The 21,567-nt window shown below is 37.8% G+C and overlaps 2 protein-coding genes across 5 annotated transcripts in view; both read right to left on the bottom strand.

Annotated features, from left to right (window-relative positions):
- Positions 1-952: 952 nt before the first annotated feature.
- LOC100740172 lies at positions 953-10,818 on the bottom strand. The gene is made up of 3 exons (XM_033320333.1): positions 10,193-10,818; positions 7,020-7,221; positions 953-1,117 (listed from the first exon to the last, which is right to left on the bottom strand). Exons 1-3 carry the CDS (start codon positions 10,377-10,379, stop codon positions 976-978), a joined length of 531 nt encoding a protein of 176 aa, XP_033176224.1. The 5' UTR covers positions 10,380-10,818; the 3' UTR covers positions 953-975.
- A 4,418-nt stretch (positions 10,819-15,236) lies between these two features.
- Positions 15,237-21,567, bottom strand: part of LOC100740048 — a 13,969-nt gene continuing 7,638 nt past the window's right edge. For 3 of the 4 annotated variants that reach the window (XM_024367096.2, XM_024367097.2, XM_033320331.1), the window contains one exon: positions 15,616-15,962. In XM_024367096.2, coding sequence (XP_024222864.1) covers positions 15,791-15,962 — 172 coding nt within the window. In that variant the 3' untranslated portion in view covers positions 15,616-15,790. Of the gene's footprint in view, positions 15,963-21,567 lie in introns of all 4 variants that reach the window. The other variant, XM_012384712.3, reaches the window with a different exon arrangement.

Below are 21,567 nucleotides of genomic sequence, written 5' to 3'. Positions count from 1 at the left end.
AAGTACGCTTGTTTTGGTGTTTCTTTTAATGATTTTATTCATTAACCAACAGAAAATTAATCAATGATACTTTGTTGCTGTGGCAAGAATTCGATGGACATTTCCGATCTTTTTGGTGCTCTTGAAATTGAAATGTTCGAAATTCTCTTCCTATGTAATTCATAATAATACGAATATTTAACACTGCAGTTGTCGATTACTAAAAACTGTCAAACATTTGTACCATTTCTATACCGTAAAAAAAAATCACGAATTAAAATAGAGCCAGTGTTAAACTTCTCGTGCAATTAATTCGTGTAATATCGCGTACATTGTTTGCAATATACAAATCGATCGAAACTTGAGAGTCGCTATTCGTTTCGCAGAATTCAAGGATTTAAAAAAGTATCAGCTTAACAATTGCGTTACTTCAGACAAATTTTCCATGAAAAATCTATCGAAATAAAGGAAACCACTATCGATGCGTATCTGTAACATAGATTTCAAATTAACAAGAGAGTTAACAAAACACTCGATATAGCTATAAAATATGAAAATAATCGCACATTTGCAAGCAACTGTATTCGTTTTCAACGATTAACAACAGATCGTTTCTTCGTTAAAAGACTCTCCGAGCGATAACAGCAAGGAACGTTAGTTTTCAAAAGGGAAACTAATATGCCCTCTCTTCGTCGGATCTTTTCATTCTAACAGTTTTCTATCATCGACGACTCGTTCCATTCAGAGTCCACCGACAATAAAGTACGATTAATCGGTAAATCCTATAAGCAACGAACTTCAGGTAACAAAGCGATAACAATTAATTACGGGTCCTAAAGTCATTAGTTCCCCTATACAATTTTATCCTCGTCGCGTTTTACGCAACTACGATTATTATGTAGCAAGGATAGACGATCCTTTGCACGATGCAAACCGGCAACACGCTTCGCGATATTTACAATCTGTACGCGGCTCCGTAAATGGTACGGTTTACAGTTAATCCGAGAGCGTGGCCTCGTCGCAGCCTCTCCCTCGTTTCGCCAGCTGATGACAGAGTCGCGGGCTTCCTATGATGTCGCCCAGGAACACGCTCAATAAATAATTCTCCTTCATCGGGTTCGGCGATGATTTGTACTCGCTGTAAAACCATCATTCCCATACGTTACCATCTAATGAACTTGATTGTGAAAGCGTTACGAGCGTTCGTGCGATAGTCGAGAAACATAAATCGCTATGCGTGGTGCGTGTACGTTGTAAAGTAACTGGATCGTGTCTTTTTTTTTTTAGTATGGTAAGAAGAATAACGTGGATCATTGCAGGGTGCTTATGGAGAGATTAGAGAGGAAGTTATAGGCGGTACGAGAGCGTTTAAATCTGATTTTTCTTACCTACGTCGAGTATCTTTTCTTTATTTCATATCGAGCGTTCGCGATTCGCGTGGAGAATTTTCTACGCGTTTAACATTGCAATCTTTTGAAAGTGTCTTTGCCTAAATCGTTCAAATTCGCGAGCTTTTTGTTCGTAAATCGATGATGGTTCCATGGCGGTGGAAGATACGAAATAAACGACAATGAAGCTTCATCTGTGAGTTTACCAATTTAGAATTCTTTCCACGCTTAAGTTCTACGTTCGTTCTTTCGTAGATTGGTAAATAAATTTATCATGATACTGGAAGATTTGAAATGAGTAATACTGGAACTTTAACGATAACTTTTCAGTTAAAAAATCCCTGACATAATAATTTGTTCTCCCACCCTTGCAAATAACCCCTTCTACGCGAACTAGACTCGTACGTACTCGAAACAGAATGAAAAGATTTTCATTTAATTTTAATTTTCGTTTATTAAACGGAGGAAGATTCATTTTGCAAATATATACCACACAATAAAAGGAAGATAAGTGTCAGCGTGATACAGTCGCTGTGAGATAATCGGATCGCACGGGTTAGCTAAGGCTTCGTGGACCTTTTTCATGAGATTGCCGATTCAGGTAAAAAACAAGCTGATCTTATTGTATAAAAGTATTGAATTTCCTAACTCGCATACACGGACAATAGTGTTCGTGTGACTAACTCTGGAGGAGAAGGATGGTCGATAGAATGAGCAGGGAGACCCGGAGAAGTAGGAAGATATGTGAAAGTTGATAAGGCTAAGAGCTGTGAACAGTTCGATAAATCCATTTAAGATTTTAAATAGGAAAATAGTCTCGGCAGACAATCGCCTAGTTGCAAGTGGAAAGAATTTCTATTTCTCCGTGATAGGAGTCACGAACGTTTATTGGACAGGCGGATTTACAAGCAAGGAACCTGAGAAGGAAGTTCTGGATCCTCTCAAGCTGGTCACTTTGTCTGGCTATACGGAATTGCCAGATGACCGAGGTATAGTCAAGGTGAGGGAGTACAAGGGAAGAGTAAAGTCTAATTAAGGTACAAGGGTTGCTGAAATGACCACAGCTACGCTTAATGAAACCCAGCATTCTAGAAGAAGTAGCGGTGACGCGTGCTGAGTGGTCTATAAATGTGAGGTTGGAGTCGATAATTGTACGAAGATCTCTCTCACCCTAGTAAGCACGGAAATATTAGAATCGAAGAGTTTGATAGAGTACATAGAAGAGTACATAGAGTTTCTACTACGAGCGAATTTGATCGAGTACTTGGCTGAGCGAGATCCATGAGATTTTCACCGGATCGAGTCTGATGATGTTTCCTCGAAGATCAAAGGCATCGAAAATCGTATTTATCGCTTCAAATATTTTTCAATCGTCCGCGAAAACTAGAAGCTTGTTGCTCCTAAGTATCACACGTACATCATCAACAAATATGGCCCACAAATGTACATAAATACGACCAACAAACCTAATTCGCCTCTTCGTGACTAAGATCCAACTACCCCTAAAATAAAAGGAATTTGAAAAGACCTCAACTCACGCTGACCATCCGAAAACCTCCTAACCTTCCATCCTTCGACTTGAATAGCTTCTGCGAGGGACTCGAGGATGCCAGTCTCTCATGCATGCTCCGTTAAACCTCTCCAAACGTGTCTCTGCCAGCTCCAACCTTCGATACATCCTCTCATTTCCCTTGAATCTTCTCTGCTTTACCTCTATCTTGCCCCTACAGGTGACAGAAGCGATTAACCGACGCGTTTCGTCTTCGAGGACACACGCTGGCCATCTCGGCACCGTGAAATCGCAGATAAGCCGTTCGAATTCGAAGGTGGGTAGCTCGAGACGCTCGTAAAACGGCGGAGAACGAAGGAACGGCTGGAGGGTGGAACGAAGAGAGTTATCAGGATGCATTAGGTCGCTCGTGGAGACCGCCATTAAGGGCTATCTGCCGCTGGCATTACTTACAACTGAATTTAGTGCGAGCCCGTGGCCGGCTAGCTACGAACAACCGGTAGCACGGATTTCTATTAGCTTCCACTTCTACTAGTTGGATAGAAGCGTCGGGTCATTTAGAAGCCAGGCCACCTTCGTTGCATCTTCAGGGGACTTATCTGACCAATCGTTCTCCACGAATTACCTGAAAATCCCTGGAATTTATGCAGCGAGAGGAGACAAGTGGAAAGAGAAGCGACCTTTAATTTTTGATAAATCGATGAAGGTTCTATGGCGATAAAAGATATAACATAAATGGCACTGAAGCTTCATTTACAAGTTTTTTTCAATTTATTATTCATTCATGAGCGTTGTATTTATTGTATGGTGCAGATCTTTCTAAGTGCCTCTAGTCGATCTCTTAAATTCTTTCTTCCCGTCTTTATAAATTGATAAACAGTCCATCGTGATGGAAAATTTGAATAATAATAAAGTATGAATATTAGCAATCAAGTTACAATAGAACTTCATCGTAAAAAATTCCTAAAACCTCTAAATCCAAAATCCATCTAAACTGTTTGATTGTCTTCACTTCAGACCAGATCACATTCGTTGTATCTCTGCATGATTTATTTGACCGATCATTCTCGACGAATTATCCAAGAATGCCTGGAATTTATGCAGGAAAGGCGGTTGAAGAGAGAAGCAATCTCTTCCGTTGCATCTCCTTCGTTTCACATTTCGACTTTTACGAGCAGGTGGAGGTTTCTCTACGCGGAAGTTATGACTCGAGGAATCAATGCATTGGAGATCGCGAAGGATTGTTACGCATGAATTTTAAACGAGCATGTGACGAGATGCTGAATTGGAATTGCTGTTTTAGACATTGTTCGCATTCTGATATTTTGATAGGTAGGACAGTTTGATGGTTTAAGAGCCCAAGGATTCATGCAGTTTCGTTAATGTTTCACGGAATTATCGAAACTTCTTGTAGACTTCATCGAAATCGACATGAGAATTTAAGTATTTTTATAAATGAGAAGAGGAGTTCAGTGGAGAATAATTAAAACTTAGAAACAGACATATCTGTCAAATATTTTACTAGTTTTCGATGAAATCCTTGAAAAATGTCAGAAACATCGTAACTCACTTTCACTTGAATTTCTACAAACGACAAACCTTCCTAACATACGATAAACGCGAAGAACGCGTAAAAGAGCAACTACAAAATTCGTGATTCGATTTTCAATCAACCTTAACTACGTAACTAGCGCTAAAACACACAAATACCTTTTGTCGCCTCTTTCTCTCTCGGAATGTCAACAAATTCTCGTAATTTCACGCAATTCTAGGAATTTCTGTCTCAAGAACCGTCCGAGCTGTATCTCTGATTCAGAGAAATCGTTTCCTCGGTGCCAGAGGAAAAAGTCGTACGCCGTGTCAGGATTGACATCATCGGTACGGCGCAAGGTAGAAAAAAGAAGACAAGAAGAAGACGATCGGGCGACAGAAGAGCCGTTTCACGGCTGGCCGACCAAATGGATCAGTAATTTTCCTACGATGCACTAACGAGCTCGTTATTAAACTTCGTATTCACCAAGTTTCGCAAGGCCATCGAGCGCAACGAAGGTTGAGAACTAATCTTTGCCAGTCGTCAATACCCTGAGTCGTGAACTTCAGGGACGTGGTTACTTAAGTGACTACATGGAATCGAGATGCACTTGCAAAACCGCGTTATCGATCGCGACCGCTTTTGTTTTACTGATGCTGCCTGGCAATCGATCCACCAAGACTAATTATACAACAGTCGGAACGGTCGATCGCTCTCGAGGACCTCCGTGAGAAGAAGAGAGAAACACGAACTTCGTCGCATCGGACGATGAAAGGTGAAAATGTGACGATTAAGGTAAACGTATACGTATAACGGTTTGAGTAACAAATATGATGTAAATGAACGAGATTAGGATTGTTAATAGAGGATGATGACGCATTAATGCAAAGTGTATGAGCTTCTCCAGGAACATGACAAGTTTATGTAAATATGATACGGTGTTATTGGAAAGTATGATAACGTGTCAACGTTGAAGTATTTTTATCTTTCTTTTAGATTGCAGAACGAATGCGCAAGTTAAATTTGCATAGGTTACAGTATAAGTCGAAGTGAAGGCGAGTGGAAATTGAAATAAACGAAGAAAGAATCGGGGAAGGCTAGTGTGCTATTAAATTTGCATAAGTTACAGTAGCAATTGAAACGAGGATGAGTGGAAATTAAAGTAAATGAGAAGAAAAAATAGGATTGCGAGGAAAACAAACGTGTGTAGCGTTGCTGCGATAGAACAGTAAATTAGTGAATTGTATTTATCTCTGAAATTGTATAACGAAGGTTAGAGATGAATTAAAAGCGAGCCCAAAAGAAACTTCTTTTACCAAGGAAAAGTCAGCAAAGCCAGGGGAAAGTAAAGATCCGCACCACGATCGCATCGTGTCTTTCAATTATTCAAATATATCCGCGAGAGATTTTCGATAGCGTAGCCGAGATAACGTTGATGTCAAAATTAATCTTCTCGCGAGATAACTTCTCATCGATGAAATCGTAAGTTCGAGACGGATGACCTTGGCATGTCAATAAGATCAAGACTTGGCAAACTTGATCCAAAGATTCGCGCCTAATAGCGAGCGAATGTACTTCTTGAAACTCTCTATCACGCGCAGTCGTGATGTACTTCCTTGATTAAACAAGTTCGTATCGGCAAAGTACAACTACGGAAGTTTGCGTTGCTCTGGATAAGATAACTAATTATATGCCCTTATAGTTACTAATCCACGTCGCCCAGCTACTAATATCGCGTGCGTTTACCAGCCAGTCTTCGGATACCTCCTCTCCTACGCCTCTGCTCGTTCCTCCAATTCAACGACGATTTTAAAACAGAAAAAATCTGTCTTACCAAAAAAAAAAAAAAAAAAAAAAAAAAAAGAAAAAAAAAAAAAAAAAAAAAAAAAGAAAAAAAGAAACCAGTTGTTTAGCAGAATGGCAACGTATTCAGATTAAATTATTTTCTTTCCTTGGATATTCTACGGAGAAGCAGGTTAATTAGAATAGAAGTTGGAGTGAACGAAAAAAAACTGTATAGTATCAAGTTCTATGGTTTCTTCTAGGAAAGTAGGTCAAATTGTATCGTGAGTTCTTGAAGAGTAAGAAGGAAAATTGAAGTAAAACGAGAATTAATAAGAAAGAAAAAATACTCGTACGACAAGATATGAGAAATAGTTGCATATCTCGGAGACAGGTTTGAGAAATAGAGTGTTACGTGCAATGTGCTAGGAAAATTGTATAGCGTGATAATAATAGTAATAGTGTGTTGTAATGCCTATCGATAGATCTGTTGATAATCAACATTTAATGACTATGCTAATGTACACGTACAATAGATCTAAATTCTTGAATGTGATTTCTTTTGAAAAGACTACTCTCCAAAATAAAAAAATTGCAGTGAAAATAAGTCGTAACAAGAAGATTGAATCAAGAGACTAAGATAACAGAATCAAAGTAGAAGATTGAGATAAAAATTAAATTAAATCTGATATTTAGATGTGTACATATTTTCGAGTTAATAATTTATTACAAATCAGTTACTTAATTTTTTTTATAACGATTAGATCGAATTCAGCGCTACGTAGTTCTTGAAACTTCAAGCGAATATCGAAATATCAATAAAACGTACCTGAAAACGACGTCCCAGTCCAAAGCTCGTTGCCGACTTCGTTTCTGCAGAGTTTCGGCCGCATACTTGGCGCAGATTCTCTCGTAAACGCAAACGTTACTGCCCAACTCCGATATCAACTTCTTCTCCACTTGGCTAACATCTAGAATTTCTTCGTCGTGTACCAAAGGCAGGTCTCGTCTTACTCGGTTGACGTAAGTCTCTAAAAACGAGAGGTAAAACTGTGCTAAATGTCAGAATCGTTTCGCAATTAGCAAAACGACTTCATGGAATGGCTGTCGAAAATTCTCACATTGTTCCTCAACGATATCTTTAACATTCCCGGTAGCTTCGTCGAGATCTCCAATTCAATTTGACAATTTCCAAATCGATAAATTTCGTTCTTAATATTCAATGAACCATCGTTGTCAGACGAGTTAATGCACTATACGAATACCAATACAAGCTGTCATATACCTAGACAGGTTACTGTCATCAATCCAAGTGACAATCCACGTTTCCATCATTCAGAACCGTCAAATAACTATCCCTAGCTAATGACCAATTAACGGCGTGACTCCTTCAACGTTCACTTTAACGAAAATTGACATATCTCGATAGCATTCCATTCGCGGTCGCGTGTTCGCCTGTCATTGCTGACTGCTCGTCAAATTTCACACATCTAAATTTCACACTCTATCGAATTATCGATATTGAAACCGATTTATTAATCAATCCTTGGTGCTAAAAATTCCTCTCTCAGTTATTTCATAATACGTATGAAACGCGCAGTGATATATAAGAGAAGCGTAAATTGGACTATATTTTAGATTTATGAATATCTATAGCAAATAAAAGGGAACATGGAAGAGAAAGTTTTGACAAATATTGGAATTGATGGCTATTGATTATAATTTATGGAACTTTTTATTATTACGGATAATTACGGAATATTACTAAACTCGGAAACCAATGGATTCTCAATTCATTACGCGTATAGAATTATAAATTAGTATTAACAAATCCTCTTTAAGTAGAAATTACTAGTACTGGATTTATTACATTGAGCGTCAACAATACTCGGTCTACTAAATTAAAAATTTTGTAACACTGACCCAGTATTGTGTGTATCAATTTATAATATTTGTGTTAAATGTATAAAGTTTCTCGGTAAAATCCACGAAATTCAGAAGTTATACCAATAAAATATTGTTTTTGGTGTCTATAAAATATAAAATGTAAAAATATATAAAAACAGATATTAAACGCAAACTAAAATCGATTACACAGTAATAACAAGAACAATTGTTAATTACCATAGAAAAAGGAAAAATATATTTAAAAAAAGCATTACATAAACTATCGTTGCAAGCAATGACAATCGAATGCTTAGGTGTCGATTTTATTTAATTTCGTGGAAAAACATCACAGGTGCCTTAAACGCGAGACGATAACGAGCAACGTGAAAGATAAATCGTTATACCACAAATTAGAGCCAGCTTTTCTGTCATAGCGGTGCGCGGGACAAATAATTAGCAAGAACGGGTTCTGGCGAAAGAACCATCAACTGGCCTGACCGTCTTTGTGAACGTTTTATACGCTCACTGAATATTATACGTACACCGATGGTAAATAAGGACCAGGCGCTCGTTCAAATCAGTTCGAGCGACGATGATTCGCCGTGGAAACTGCTATTACGGTCGAAAACGCCGAAAATGTCCGGTAATTGTCGGCAACCTAACAAAGGAGCGCTCGAAATACTATGCAACGCGACTGCGAAGAAGAATCATGCGAAAGAACGAAACATTTAAGTCGAAGGACAGGAAAATAGAGCGGATTTTGGATAATTTGTAAGACGTTCATGGAAAATATCTTTACGAGGAGAATGAAGAAATAAAATCTAAATCCAGGTTTGCTTCATCTTCCAATATTTCACTCACAAATACTATAGTGAATGTTTTACTTTGTGATATTTTGTATGTTTTTGCATATGGACATTCTGTAATCTTATATATCTCGTTTTTGGAATTTTTCAATTTCGGAAGTTTGGTACTTTGATTAGAATACAGAAATAAGAAATAAATAGAAAGATAGAAATGTTTGAGACGTAGAGTTTTCAAGAAGCGTAAGGGGTTTGCGAACGATTTTAGTACGTTCAGAAGAGTTTTATTTTCGATACTGTAAAACAAATGATTTATGTTGTACTACAGAATTGGTAAACCTATATTTCACGTAGAGATGTGCAATTAAATGACTACTCATTTGAGTCAAGTATAATCGCAATAGAAATCATCCCTTAAGTACACTTAATCTAGACATAGGTCTCCTAAATATGTTTAAAATGCTACTGTCTACTTTTAATTTGTATTAAAAAAATACATCAAGAAGGTCCCGCTTCTTCCTCTCTTTTTACGAGAATAATATTTTACTCCTAAGAAACGTCATTTAAATTTAAATAGAAATTACCCACAAGTTAGTCGACCTTCTATAATATTATGAACGAATATACTGAATTGAATATTTGTAACACCGCACCCATCTCTAATATCAACGATATTAATAACATTAGGTTTATTAAATTAGAAATTTATAATATTTGTCCCAATTGAAAATTATTAATATTAAATCTATTAAAGATCTCCCACATTACATTCACCAAATATTCCAAAATAAATCCTTCAATTTACCCTAATAATAATCATTAATTACCTAGAATCCGCGCTAATTACCAAGAGCAAACAGTGATTAACGACAACATGTTTGTCCAGGAAACAACGGAGTGTTACGCGGACGTTACATGGTATTCCGAGAGAGAAGTTGCAACAAGTGGAACACTTTCGCTTTCGCTGCTCGTCCATTCGATTCACGCCCGAAACTACAGGCTAGACGAATCACCTATACACTGAAGTTCAACCTCTTTTTGCGTCGAATGTACTTAACTAACCGGCGATCGAAGTGGAAGAACATTGAACTTGCTCGTGCGACAGATTTCTGTTCCTGTGATTCGTTTGAAAACGTGATGATATCCTGCTGGATTCTTACTATTCTTTACTTATTTATTTTATACTTATTTATTTTGTAGATAAAAAATATCTGCAAAATCCTAAGTCACCGAGTCGAAGTATTTTTTAATTGTTTTTATGACTCTACATAAGCAGTTCCTTTTTATTAAATGAATTTTAAATGAAAATCACCTGGATTCAACGAGTACGCAAGTTTCTTCACGAAATTAGTGATCCTCACAGCGGCTGTAATCACGGGGAAGCCGATCAACTGCACCGGAAGGTTGAAGGCAGGTTCCTCTGGACCCGGTGCCGCGTTCACCAACGTCACCGCAAGGAAGCAACATCCCAGGATCAAACGCGCATTTGTCATTTGCATCTTAGAACGCTATCTAACAAATTAATCGCATTGTTTTCATATTTATTGTTATTCCATATATTATTTCTGTTATCGTTATCGTTTCCACACGAACGTTTGTACATTGTATTAACTTTAAATTAAATCGAATGCCTCGCAAGAAGCTGATATATTAATCCCACCACCATACACAACTTCAACCACGTTCTAATTTCAAATTTCTGAAATTCTCCGAACAATTCTCCATTTAATTGGTTTTCAAATGATTCAGCGGTCTTCGTAGACCGCGGAGAACATTAAAAACTTCAAACCTCGATATACTCCGTTAATAATTCCCATTCACAACTTCATTCCACCCGAATCTATCAGAGTCGTAAATTTTATAAATTGCCCATTCAAACAAATTCTAAATTATTCAACTTTTCTCAACGACCATAGAGAATTCGATCAAAACTCGGTCAAGCCCGATTCTACTTATAGTTATATATAATTTTCAATTGCAAATCCATTTCATTCAAACAGTTTCAAGCATGTCAACTGCAAAGTTTACAAATTCTTTGACCAATTCCCCGCTCAAGCAACTTTCACGCAAGTCAACGCTTTTTAACAATTATATAAAACATTTGCAACCATTGAAAACCACGACCAACTGCAGCTCTCTTTACCAATACTCTCTATTTACAAATCCATTCTAGTGGAACTTGTTCTTCCTACGATTATTCACTCTGCAACCACCAGAGAAAACGTTCGAAATCTCAATCAATCCGAATACGTTCCACTTGGAAAGCCGAAACTTCAGAAACACCCAAAACCTCTATCAATCGCAACACATTCCACCAACAATCTCGAACTTCATTCACAAATCCATCGCATTCGATCGCATCCACTTGGTTCTTATTCCTTGTACGATTATTCACGTGTTTCGTTGGAAGATAACACCGAACCGATATCGATTGATTCCGCCGACCTGTTCTACGTGACAGTTGCGATGTACAGGATCACCGGTAGAAAACGTGACGTTAGACTAGCTGTTCCTTTGGTAAAAACTCGTGGTCGAGTGTTCCTCCGGGCGACCGTAGGCCTGCTGCCGCTGGTTCCAGTCGATCGTCGAGAGAAAGTGTTCGGCCCCTTCCTCGTCGTCGCGTTCAAACGAACGGCGTCCGACCGATTGCGACATTTAGTGCTCCACCAAGACCGGTGCATGGCGTCGTCCTAATTTCTTCCGTGTCGAGTCGCGTCCTCCGCAAGGTCATCGTCACGGTTTCGTAGCTCTGTATGCTTCAGCACCAACGTTTGGTAGTGCTTTCCGCGTAGAAAGTTCCTTTCGAATGTCGAATGTCCAAGTAAATCGAAAGTTTGGTCGCGATGGGGTTAACGCTTGCGGCGGACATCCAGTTCCGAGGGTGGTCAATGGACCGAGCAGAAAACGTAGAAATCGAGCACTGACTTTTGAACGAACGAACAGTTTGTGAAATGTGTTCGCGGAGTTCAGTCGGATTTGTAAAACGCGCAAAGATCTTTTGAAGTGTAAACATCGAAGTTTTATTAATCGTGCAACTCGCGTAAGATGTGACATGTGCGTGAAGGCCGGTCTTTAAATTTCGAGGCAAAAATCTGTAGAGTTTCTTCGAATTGAAAAAGGATGGAATCGTGAAAATCGAAGTTGCTCGTGGAAATTGCACGACACGTGAAATGTAGATAGAAAATGTTCTCTGGATTCAAGGGAGGTTCTGTGAGTAAAGTTTCTTTAGATTCGAGGCATTTGTACGACGTTGAAGTTTTATCGAATAATATAAAAAAATTGGAAGTTACATGACGCGAACAATGTTCTTTGGATTGAGGAAAAAAGAGAAGTTTCCTGTAAAGTGTTAATATGCAACTTCTATTGGACATTTTCGAGAGGTTGAACATTCCAGACAGAATAAATTTAGCGATTGAGAAAGTGTTTACTAGATAGTGGTGTTTTTTTAAGTGATATCTCGTAATAGTACATAGAAATGGTGTCAGCAACTACTTAAGTGCGATCACGCAGCAACTACTCCGTAAGAATATAATCGATTTCTTGCGTGGCACGGAGAACGATTACGCGCGAATCTATTCGAATCGTTGCTCAATGAACGAGGTTTTCTTACGTACTCCCGTTCACGTCGATCCGAATGTGTGTGATGCACTTTTACCTTGCTACATAGAAACCAGCGATCTCTTACGGTCGATTTCCTACCTGCAAATTAATTTTCTCCTTTGTAATATCGGTGGTATCTGCATTTTCAAACTAACGATAGAAAATGACAATTAAGGTTATTCGTTTTTAAATATGAATTTTAATTTTAGCCATCAACTTTCTTATTTATTTCATTTTTATTTCAGTTCGGAGTAATTTAAAAATTTTCATGTATATATTAATTCGATGCAATGTACGGAGAAAGATAGATAATTCCATTTATCTAAGAAGCTTCCAAATTTCTTAACGCGAAATGTCCTCCTGCGCAGTTGGACATCCACCGATTTTCCTACGTTTGGCAGCCACGTGTTTTAACAGACTGAGCTCGTAAGGTCGCAAGACTCAGAATCCGCAACTGCCTTAAGCCTCCAATTTTACAGAACAGCAGGACTCTCATTGTCCAAGCTTGGAAACTTAACTGACATTAACAAACAACCGTGCCATAAACATGCCAGTTCATATTCGCCGTTGTTGAATGCCTTCGAAATCCTAATTCATCGTCGTGTACGTTTCATTTATGACGAACGTTAAATTTACCTTAAAAAGTGCCAATTACTAATAATGTCGATTGTATCAATTTTTCTATCAAACAAATTTTATTCTACACTTGAAAGTTCTTTCGATTGTTCGGCGAAACTTCGTGATATCAACGACGACTTTCAATCTCATTTTCATCCGAACGTGACGAGACGTCTGGTAACGCGGCGACGCTGTTTCGAACGAAACAATGGGGGGTCCTTCTTTTTCCAGATATTTCTCCTGTTTTCTTGCAAGTTGGCGCGATAAACGAAACGCCTGCGATCATTTTTGCGAGAATACCGCGGATCGTAACTGCACGACATCGTTTTTGGCACGATCCTCTTCGCTATCGTTGCGGAGAAAGCACGCTTGGCATAGTGCTTAAGCCGATAAAGGCGCCGGAGATTATTACAATAACTTTTCGCCGCTACAGACGCCGCTGTAAATTGTACGGATTGTTTTCACGCGAGATCACCGCCGTAAGATTTGCTTTCCCTTTTTTCAAGGAAGCGGAAGGCGTCCTTAAGGGAATGGTAGCAAGTATAAGGAGAAATAATTTCATGATAGAAGAATGTTAAGTCCTTTGGGAAAACACAGAATATCAAAATAATAGAAAATATAGCATAAAATATTTATAATTAAAAATTCGGATTATTTTTGTATCTTTTATTTGTCGATTTATTAACATACTGTTTGCAAAAGTGAATGCATTTTGCGTTTAAACGACGATTAATTGGAATAAATAATTAAAGACTAATCACGTTCGTTTTAAATTGGTCGCGATTAATATAGGCAGTAATTGGATATAAATTTAATTTCAGCGGATTAAGGGTGCTGTTGGGTATAGGGACCTCGTCACTGCCCATAATAAAAACGATATCACGTTTAAATCCACTATTGTATGATAAAGCTCGATCAGTTTTTCGGTAAAAATTTTTTATTAATGTTGGCAATGAAATTTTCCAAACGGAGACACACCAATCACGCGTCAAATTTATATTTCGTTTATCAAATAGAAAAAAAAATCAAACTCTCGGACATTTCACCAATTTTAACGAATTTTGCTCAAACGTCGAATTATGTGGTAGATCACAACTCTCGCTCGGGTTCAACGGGTTCAAAGAAGTTTCCGAGTTACGTATGTAAATATATAAAATTTTTCGGTAAGATCCACGAAATTCGAAAGTTTTACCAATAAAATACCGTTTTTGGCGTCTATAAAATATACAATGTGAAAATATAAAGATATATATTAAACGCAAACCGAGATCAATCGCGCAGTAATAAAAAGAACAATTGTTAATTACTACAGAAAAAGAAAAAATGTATAAAAGAGCATCACGTGAATAATCGCTGCAAGCAACGACAATCGAATGCTCAGGTGTCGATTTCATTTAATTTCGTGGAAAAACATCACAGGCGGGTTAAACGCGAAACGATAACGAGCAACGGGAAAGATAAATCGCTATACCACAAATTAGAGCCAGCTTTTCTGTCATAGCGGCGCGCACGAGAAATAATTACAAGGAGCGAGTTCCAGTGAAAGAGACATTACCTGGCCTGAACGTCTTTGTGAACGTTTTATACGCTCACTGAATATTATACGTACACCGATGGTAAATAAGGACCAGGCGCTCGTTCAAATCAGTTCGAGCGACGATGATTCGCCGTGGAAACTGCTATTACGGTTCAAAACACCGAAAATGTCCCGTAATTGCCGGCAACCTAACAAAGGCGCGCTCGAAATACTATGCAACGCGACTGCGAAGAAGAATCATGCGAAAGAACGAAACATTTAAGTCGAAGGACAGGAAAATAGAGCGGATTTTGGATAATTTGTAAGACGTTCATGGAAAATATCTTTACGAAGAGAATGAAGAAATAAAATCTAAATCCAGGTTTGCTTCATCTTCCAATATTTCACTCACAAATACTATAGTGAATGTTTTACTTTGTGATATTTTGTATGTTTTTGCATATGGACATTCTGTAATCCTGTATATCTCGTTTTTGGAATTTTTCAATTTCGGAAGTTTGGTACTTTGATTAGAATACAAAAATAAGAAATAAATAGAAAGATAGAAATGTTTGAGACGTAGAGTTTTCAAGAAGCGTAAGGGGTTTGCGAATGATTTTCGTACGTTCAAAAGAGTTTTTTATTTTCGATACTATAAAACAAGTGGTTTCGTAATACATTTTACGTAGAGACGTGCAATCAAAGATCGCTCGACGACGGAAAATAAATAATTATCGCGCATTTTTCTCTCGTACATATACGAGATTTCTGGGATGAAATACTATTCGATACACTTAAGCGTAGTTTATAGTAATCTTACATCGATTAAACTCTATTTTTCTAATCTAATGACTACTCATTAGAGTCGAGTATGATCATAATAGAAATTATTCCTTAAGTACACTTAATCTAGACATAAGTTTCTTAACTATCTCCGTAGTTACTATCTAATTTTAACTTGTATTAAGAAGTACACCAGAAAGGTTTTCCTTCTTTCTGTCTTTTTACGATAATATCTTACTCGTAAGAAACATCATTTGGAGTGAAACAGAAATTATGCACAATTTTTAAAAAATCGAAATTCTGTTCGTAACGACGTTACGAGAAAAATTATCTGCGATATCGCAAATTGCGTTGTCATATTTTTTCATTGCTTGTCCACGTGATTTCATAGCGTCAACGCAGTCGAATCTTCTTCATCATGTTGAGAACGCTGGAGCCAGGCAGGGGGCAGGTAGGGTAGAAATTATGACATCCTTGACCTTCCACGCCGGATATCAGTTGACCCATATGCGCCGCGAAGTGGTACCTCGAGGGCACTTCCGCCATCGTGTTCAAGCTCGTGTCCCTGAAAAGTTTCCATGAAATATTCATCGTTTGTACTTCCTCTTTCGCCAGGGCGGCGCAAGTATCAAAATGTTGCCCCGCTAACGTAACGTTAATTAATGTAAATATTTAGCTAAATATTTATCACTGTTCCATAGTTGAAAAGTGAACTTTAATTCTTGCAAATTAAAGTCCCTTAGCAAAGCGTCCGCTGCTCAACGAGTTCCGGAAAACTGCGGTAACGTTGAAACTTTGATAACTTGCAGTAGCTGTTCCTATGTAAACGCATGGTTTCCAAACGTATCTTATTAAAGTGATCCTAGTTTTAGAATTACAAATTTTTTAAATCATATGATAAATGTACTATACATAAATTTTTACTCAAAGTCTTAGGACAGCTTATATAGCTTTAGTAAATTGTCAGATATTATTTGTCGATAGACTGATAGTTTCTAGTAGTTTAATAGTTTTCAATGAACTTGCTAATACCAAACGTTAATTTATGCACTAGCTGGTTTCTTTATCATATATAATGCCACTCGACGATTATTCAACATTTTCCAGTTTCTAAGCGAATATAGCTACCTTAACTTGATTGCAAATAATTACAATTAAGGTGATATGGTGCAAATAAACTAAAGCATACGTAAACGTATTTTGATCTCAATAAAAGAAAACATCAATTTTGCCAAGAATTGCCAGCTATTCATAATAATTACAAAAAGAAGCAAACTAACACTTGTTATTTAGATAAGTTTGACAAACTCAACTGTTATTTAAAAGCTAATAGCTCTGCGCTATATTTATTTTTTATAACAAGTACTAACATTATTTTTATATATATTTATAGCAAGTTATGAATTCTCATCTCTGCAAATATGAAATACGTAACGTCGTTACAAGAAATTAATTTAGCAATATTCGACGGTTGGTAAAAATCTCTTACTTTTCCTCCTTGTGAAAGCGAATAGATTTACGCGAATAAGACGAAGCAGGTGTCATATTTACGAACACGTTTCGCAAGGATTATGTCGCGGAAACTCGTTTCGAAACGATCGAAAGAATAATCGACGGGCGTCGACGGCACTGGCACGCACGAAATCGACTCCACTTTCGCAACGTTTGACCATGATAAACTGGTTGAGAACAAGCCGCATAAGAACAGGCACAAGGCGAGTTGCCTTTTACTTTCGATATCGACTGCTGTCTGTAAATACGTGCACCAGAATCGTTACGCTCGATGAAACCGACTGCAAATTGCACGAACCAGCCTTTCTCTGGTTCCGTCCTGTGCACCAACTCAGAAGAAATGTGGGAAAATTGGGAATCTCCGGTCGGCGCTCGCCACGCGAGGTACTTCCGTTTCCAACTTTCGATTCCAGTAGATTTTACTATTTAATACAATTTTCTGTGCGTATATTATTTATTCGGATTATTTTCTGATATCTCGTAACGTTAACCGTGTCGTTATTATTGGAATTTTGGTGGTAATTCTGCTTTAGTGTTCAAAAACTTCGATACTTTCCTCCTCGTTTCTTTATAAGGATGCTTCATTTAGATTCTTTTCTCATATAATATAATCAATATAAAAAAATCAATAATGCAATCTCATGTAATATTAATTACACCGTTATTATTATAATTTCGACGAATCCTTTTTAATATTCAAAGATTTCAACGCAGATATTCCTGATTCTTTATAAAAACGTATTTTATTCGTGTATCTTTTCTGAAACTTTTACTATCTAATTGCGTGATCCAAGAGAATTATAATTAACACGCATATCAGCATAGAATCTGTAAATAAAGGTTGTGAAAGAAACGTTTCCATGGTTTCTAATCCTCGTTGGTATCTTATTTGTTGAAACAGAAACATCTCCCTTTATCTCTCACTTTGTTTAAAACCCTCGCTGAAACCCATCGCGTTTCATAAAATGAATTAATTCATAAAAATAAATAAATTTACAGAATGAATTATCGCGATAATTTTAGTAATTACAACACAATTAAAACGTATATCAGAAAGAGATTTAAATAAAGAGCACACGCGAAGGAACTTCTATTAAAACGCGTAGAATCATTACATGATCAACGCATTTACCAATCATTGCTAGGTTTTAAAAATTACAAAATAGCTCACAAATGGATCTCTAACTAACAAATTAAATGGAAATACGTGAGAAAATTTATTAGATGATTCCAACATCTCCCAATCGTTCTCGACTTTAAAAATTCCTATATAGCTCACAAATATAATACATCACTCGTTGATACGCGACATGTTCTGGTAAAAGGAAGTTCAGATGCAAAAACTCGATTTCGACTTCTTCGTGATTTTTATAGACAAAAGTCTCTTTGCAATGAGAGCAACCCCAATCTCGTAGAATAATTATTCGCTTCACAACTCACAATCAGAATCATGCACAATAACTACCAAGTGTTTACAAGTATATATTCTCATTTTTCAATGAAGCATTTGTTTCATTGAGTTCCATTTTCCTAGTCAAATCTCGTAGTCATACGAAAGTACTATCAAACGATATGGAAATCTCAATATACTCGGACTTGATCAACCAGTACATAGACGCTATAATAAATACAATAGTGCGCAAATACCACTTATGGCCACTGTATTAACGATGAAAATAGACAATTTGTAGAACTTTAAACGCGTTTATCGCGAAGAGTCATTTTTACACGTCAACCTTCTTCCATATCAAATATATGAAACCAAAAGAAGACACAACGATCCATAATATCCGCGACCGCAACTGCCGATGAAGAAAGGCGTCCGCCATATCTTGTCAACGAAAATATGGGAACTCACGTTCCATCGTCCGGGAAGTCGGAAGAAGAGGGCTGATCGTCGTAAGAAACAGTTTCGTCACGCATGGACCCTGAGGAAGATGCCTCGCGCCCGCAAAAGGGAAATCTCCCTGTTTGCCCGTTTACGATCGCAGCCTCGAGGCGAGCATAACGAGCAAACGCAAAACGGCTTCTTAGCTTTTCCATCTTGATCGGTTTAACCCGGAGCGGTTCCATAAAAATCGGCCTCGCTATGGGAACGGCGTTTACGCACGCATAAAAGTAAATATAAAGCACGAATCCTTCCGGGACGTTAACCATCACGATCCACCGTGACATCATTCCTTGTTGGTTCTTTAACTTTCGACTTTTCCCGCCTTCTTTTTATTTCCTTTTCCTGTTCGTTTGCGTGTATTTTAATTTGATGCTTCGTTGGGGAACGAGTGGAAAATTCGGGGCCAATGATCGAAGATCAGCCTTTGCATTTACTACGAGTGTTTTGATTTATCGCGTGTATTGACAAAAGTTATGGTCACATTTGTGACCATAACTTGGATTTTGTAGATCGTCGATTTTAGTGCACAAATCTCTTTTCGACCGTATCGAAACTGGGATATCAGATTAAGCATTGTATTCTTTACACATTTCGTATATTCTTTGGTGATTTTCTGATGTAGTTTTGGAAACCAAAACTACTCAGTGGCAGCTATGAACCTGTTTAAAACGAATATTAAATTATACAAAGTTACGTTTCTCAATTATTTCAATTTTATTTACACGGATTTTCATGATTAAATTAGAGTATTAAAAAATATATGAATTATGAGAAACATGTACGTCGATGTTTCAATAATATCTGTCAGGTAAATCTGACAGAATTTTATCAATTCATTACCAAAAGCTATTCTTACTTGATATCAATTATTTAATTATTTAATTAATTGCTCTAACGGAAGAAAGAGCACGGAAGGTTCGGAGCTTAATTTCTGTCAATTAAGCTCGACACGGTCGAAACGAAATTTAATTTCCGCGTGGAGAAGTAAAGAGCTGTATGTAATTTCGCGAGATGAACGGAAGCATCGTAGCCGAGCAACGACCACGAATTAACCTTTAAAGCCGAGCTACCATTCTATTTCTCTGTTTTCAATCTCCGGAAAACAAGAACAAGAAAACGAAAAAAGAGAGACGTTTCTGCAATCAATTACGAAATGATATCATATCGATTCCACCGATTACCGTCGCTTGTAGGGACTAAATGATGCGAAATAAGATTCAGGGACAAGCGATGTTCGAATGAAACACGCTTCAGGCGTCGTAGAAAGTCGGAAGATTGAATAACCCGTGAAAAGGAAAGTGACGGATCGCTATAGCCTCCGTCAACGTAGAAGCACATGGTCGTTCTCTTTTCGAGGCGGCTTACATAAGAGCAGAGGAACTTTCACGTTGTACTTCGACCTCTTGCTCGCAGAAAAGCCGCTGGCTCTTTAATGACCGGAAGTATTATAGTAACGTCTTGCAGCTAAATACCAGATCTCCGTACATTCTTCCCTGTTCTCTTTCGCTGCATCTTCATTCTATCTTGTGTAAATATTCGAGCGAAATTTTATTTTTCACATTTATCATTCGCCAACTACTATTTACGAACGATAAATTTGGTATGAAATTTGGAAAAGGAACATCGAGGATACGAGATTATCCCAACTTTACGATACGGACAGTACATCTGCTATTTCCGAGAAGTTGGAATTTCCTACATTGCATATTATAAACTTTACAATTCGAATCACGTCCACGACACGGTTAGCATTTTTAAGCGCTCGTCAGGTCCGCGCAACAACAGATGACGTGTGATAAACTTCGATCCCGGATTAGAACCCGACAATAGGTCACCGGATGATGTCGCTAACGCTACGTACTCTCAAGCAGGTACGCAGTGGACGCACCACTTGCAAGGCGACCACGACAGTTTGACAGTCGCATGATTGCAAAGATATAGATTTCTACGTCGTAGAAAACGTTGACGAAAACGTAGCCCCTAGACAGACACTTGAAATGTAAGCAACACGTGCTTCGAGAATAAGACAGATCTCATACGTTTCATACTCTCTTACGTTCATAACTCTTTCATCGCTCGTCACTTACGTTCATCACTCGCTCGTTCATCACTTACGCGAACAGTTACGTGCCTCACGACACAGATTTCATACTTAGAGAAAAGTAGGCTCTTACGTTCATACAAAATACTTCAACACACACTACAAATCTCTTCAAATAGACATACAAAAATCACAAACGAATTAGAACTTCTTAATCTACCTCCACCTTGAGGGTTCATATCGTTGAAGGTTTGCCAAGTTTTCGATTTAATTGATCTCCACCTGGTTGAGAGGTGGTGACGAAGAGTATAGAAATTGCTCGCATGATTGAAAGTTGCACCGTCGCGTCGTATTATGAAATAAAATTTCTACTCTGTCAGTTCGGATTGCCAGCTCATAAAATTCAATTAAAGCTACAAATTACTCGAGTTTAAAACGCGTATCTACATGGCAGGAATCTATGGAAGGGAAAACTAGATATTTCTCTCTTGATTTCGAATTCCACGTGTCCCGCAGTGGAACAAAAAATTCCTGCTCATTCGCAGTTTCCAGTCGGAAAAATCCCGCATGACAATTTCTCTTTCAATCAATACCTACATCTCGCAAAAACACATACGCGCGCAAAAGAAGAGAAGAGGAGAAAACAAAAACGTGAAATCCGCCTCAAATCGCGTTGAAACGCGGAGATTTGCAGCGGGATCGAAACAACGCGAGCCGACCGCGCAT

The sequence above is a fragment of the Bombus impatiens genome, unplaced genomic scaffold, assembly GCF_000188095.3.
Source record: "Bombus impatiens unplaced genomic scaffold, BIMP_2.2 scf_0279, whole genome shotgun sequence".
Taxonomy (NCBI): domain Eukaryota; kingdom Metazoa; phylum Arthropoda; class Insecta; order Hymenoptera; family Apidae; genus Bombus; species Bombus impatiens.
Note: the sequence above shows the minus strand (reverse complement) of the source record. Positions and strands in the feature narration are given on the sequence as shown.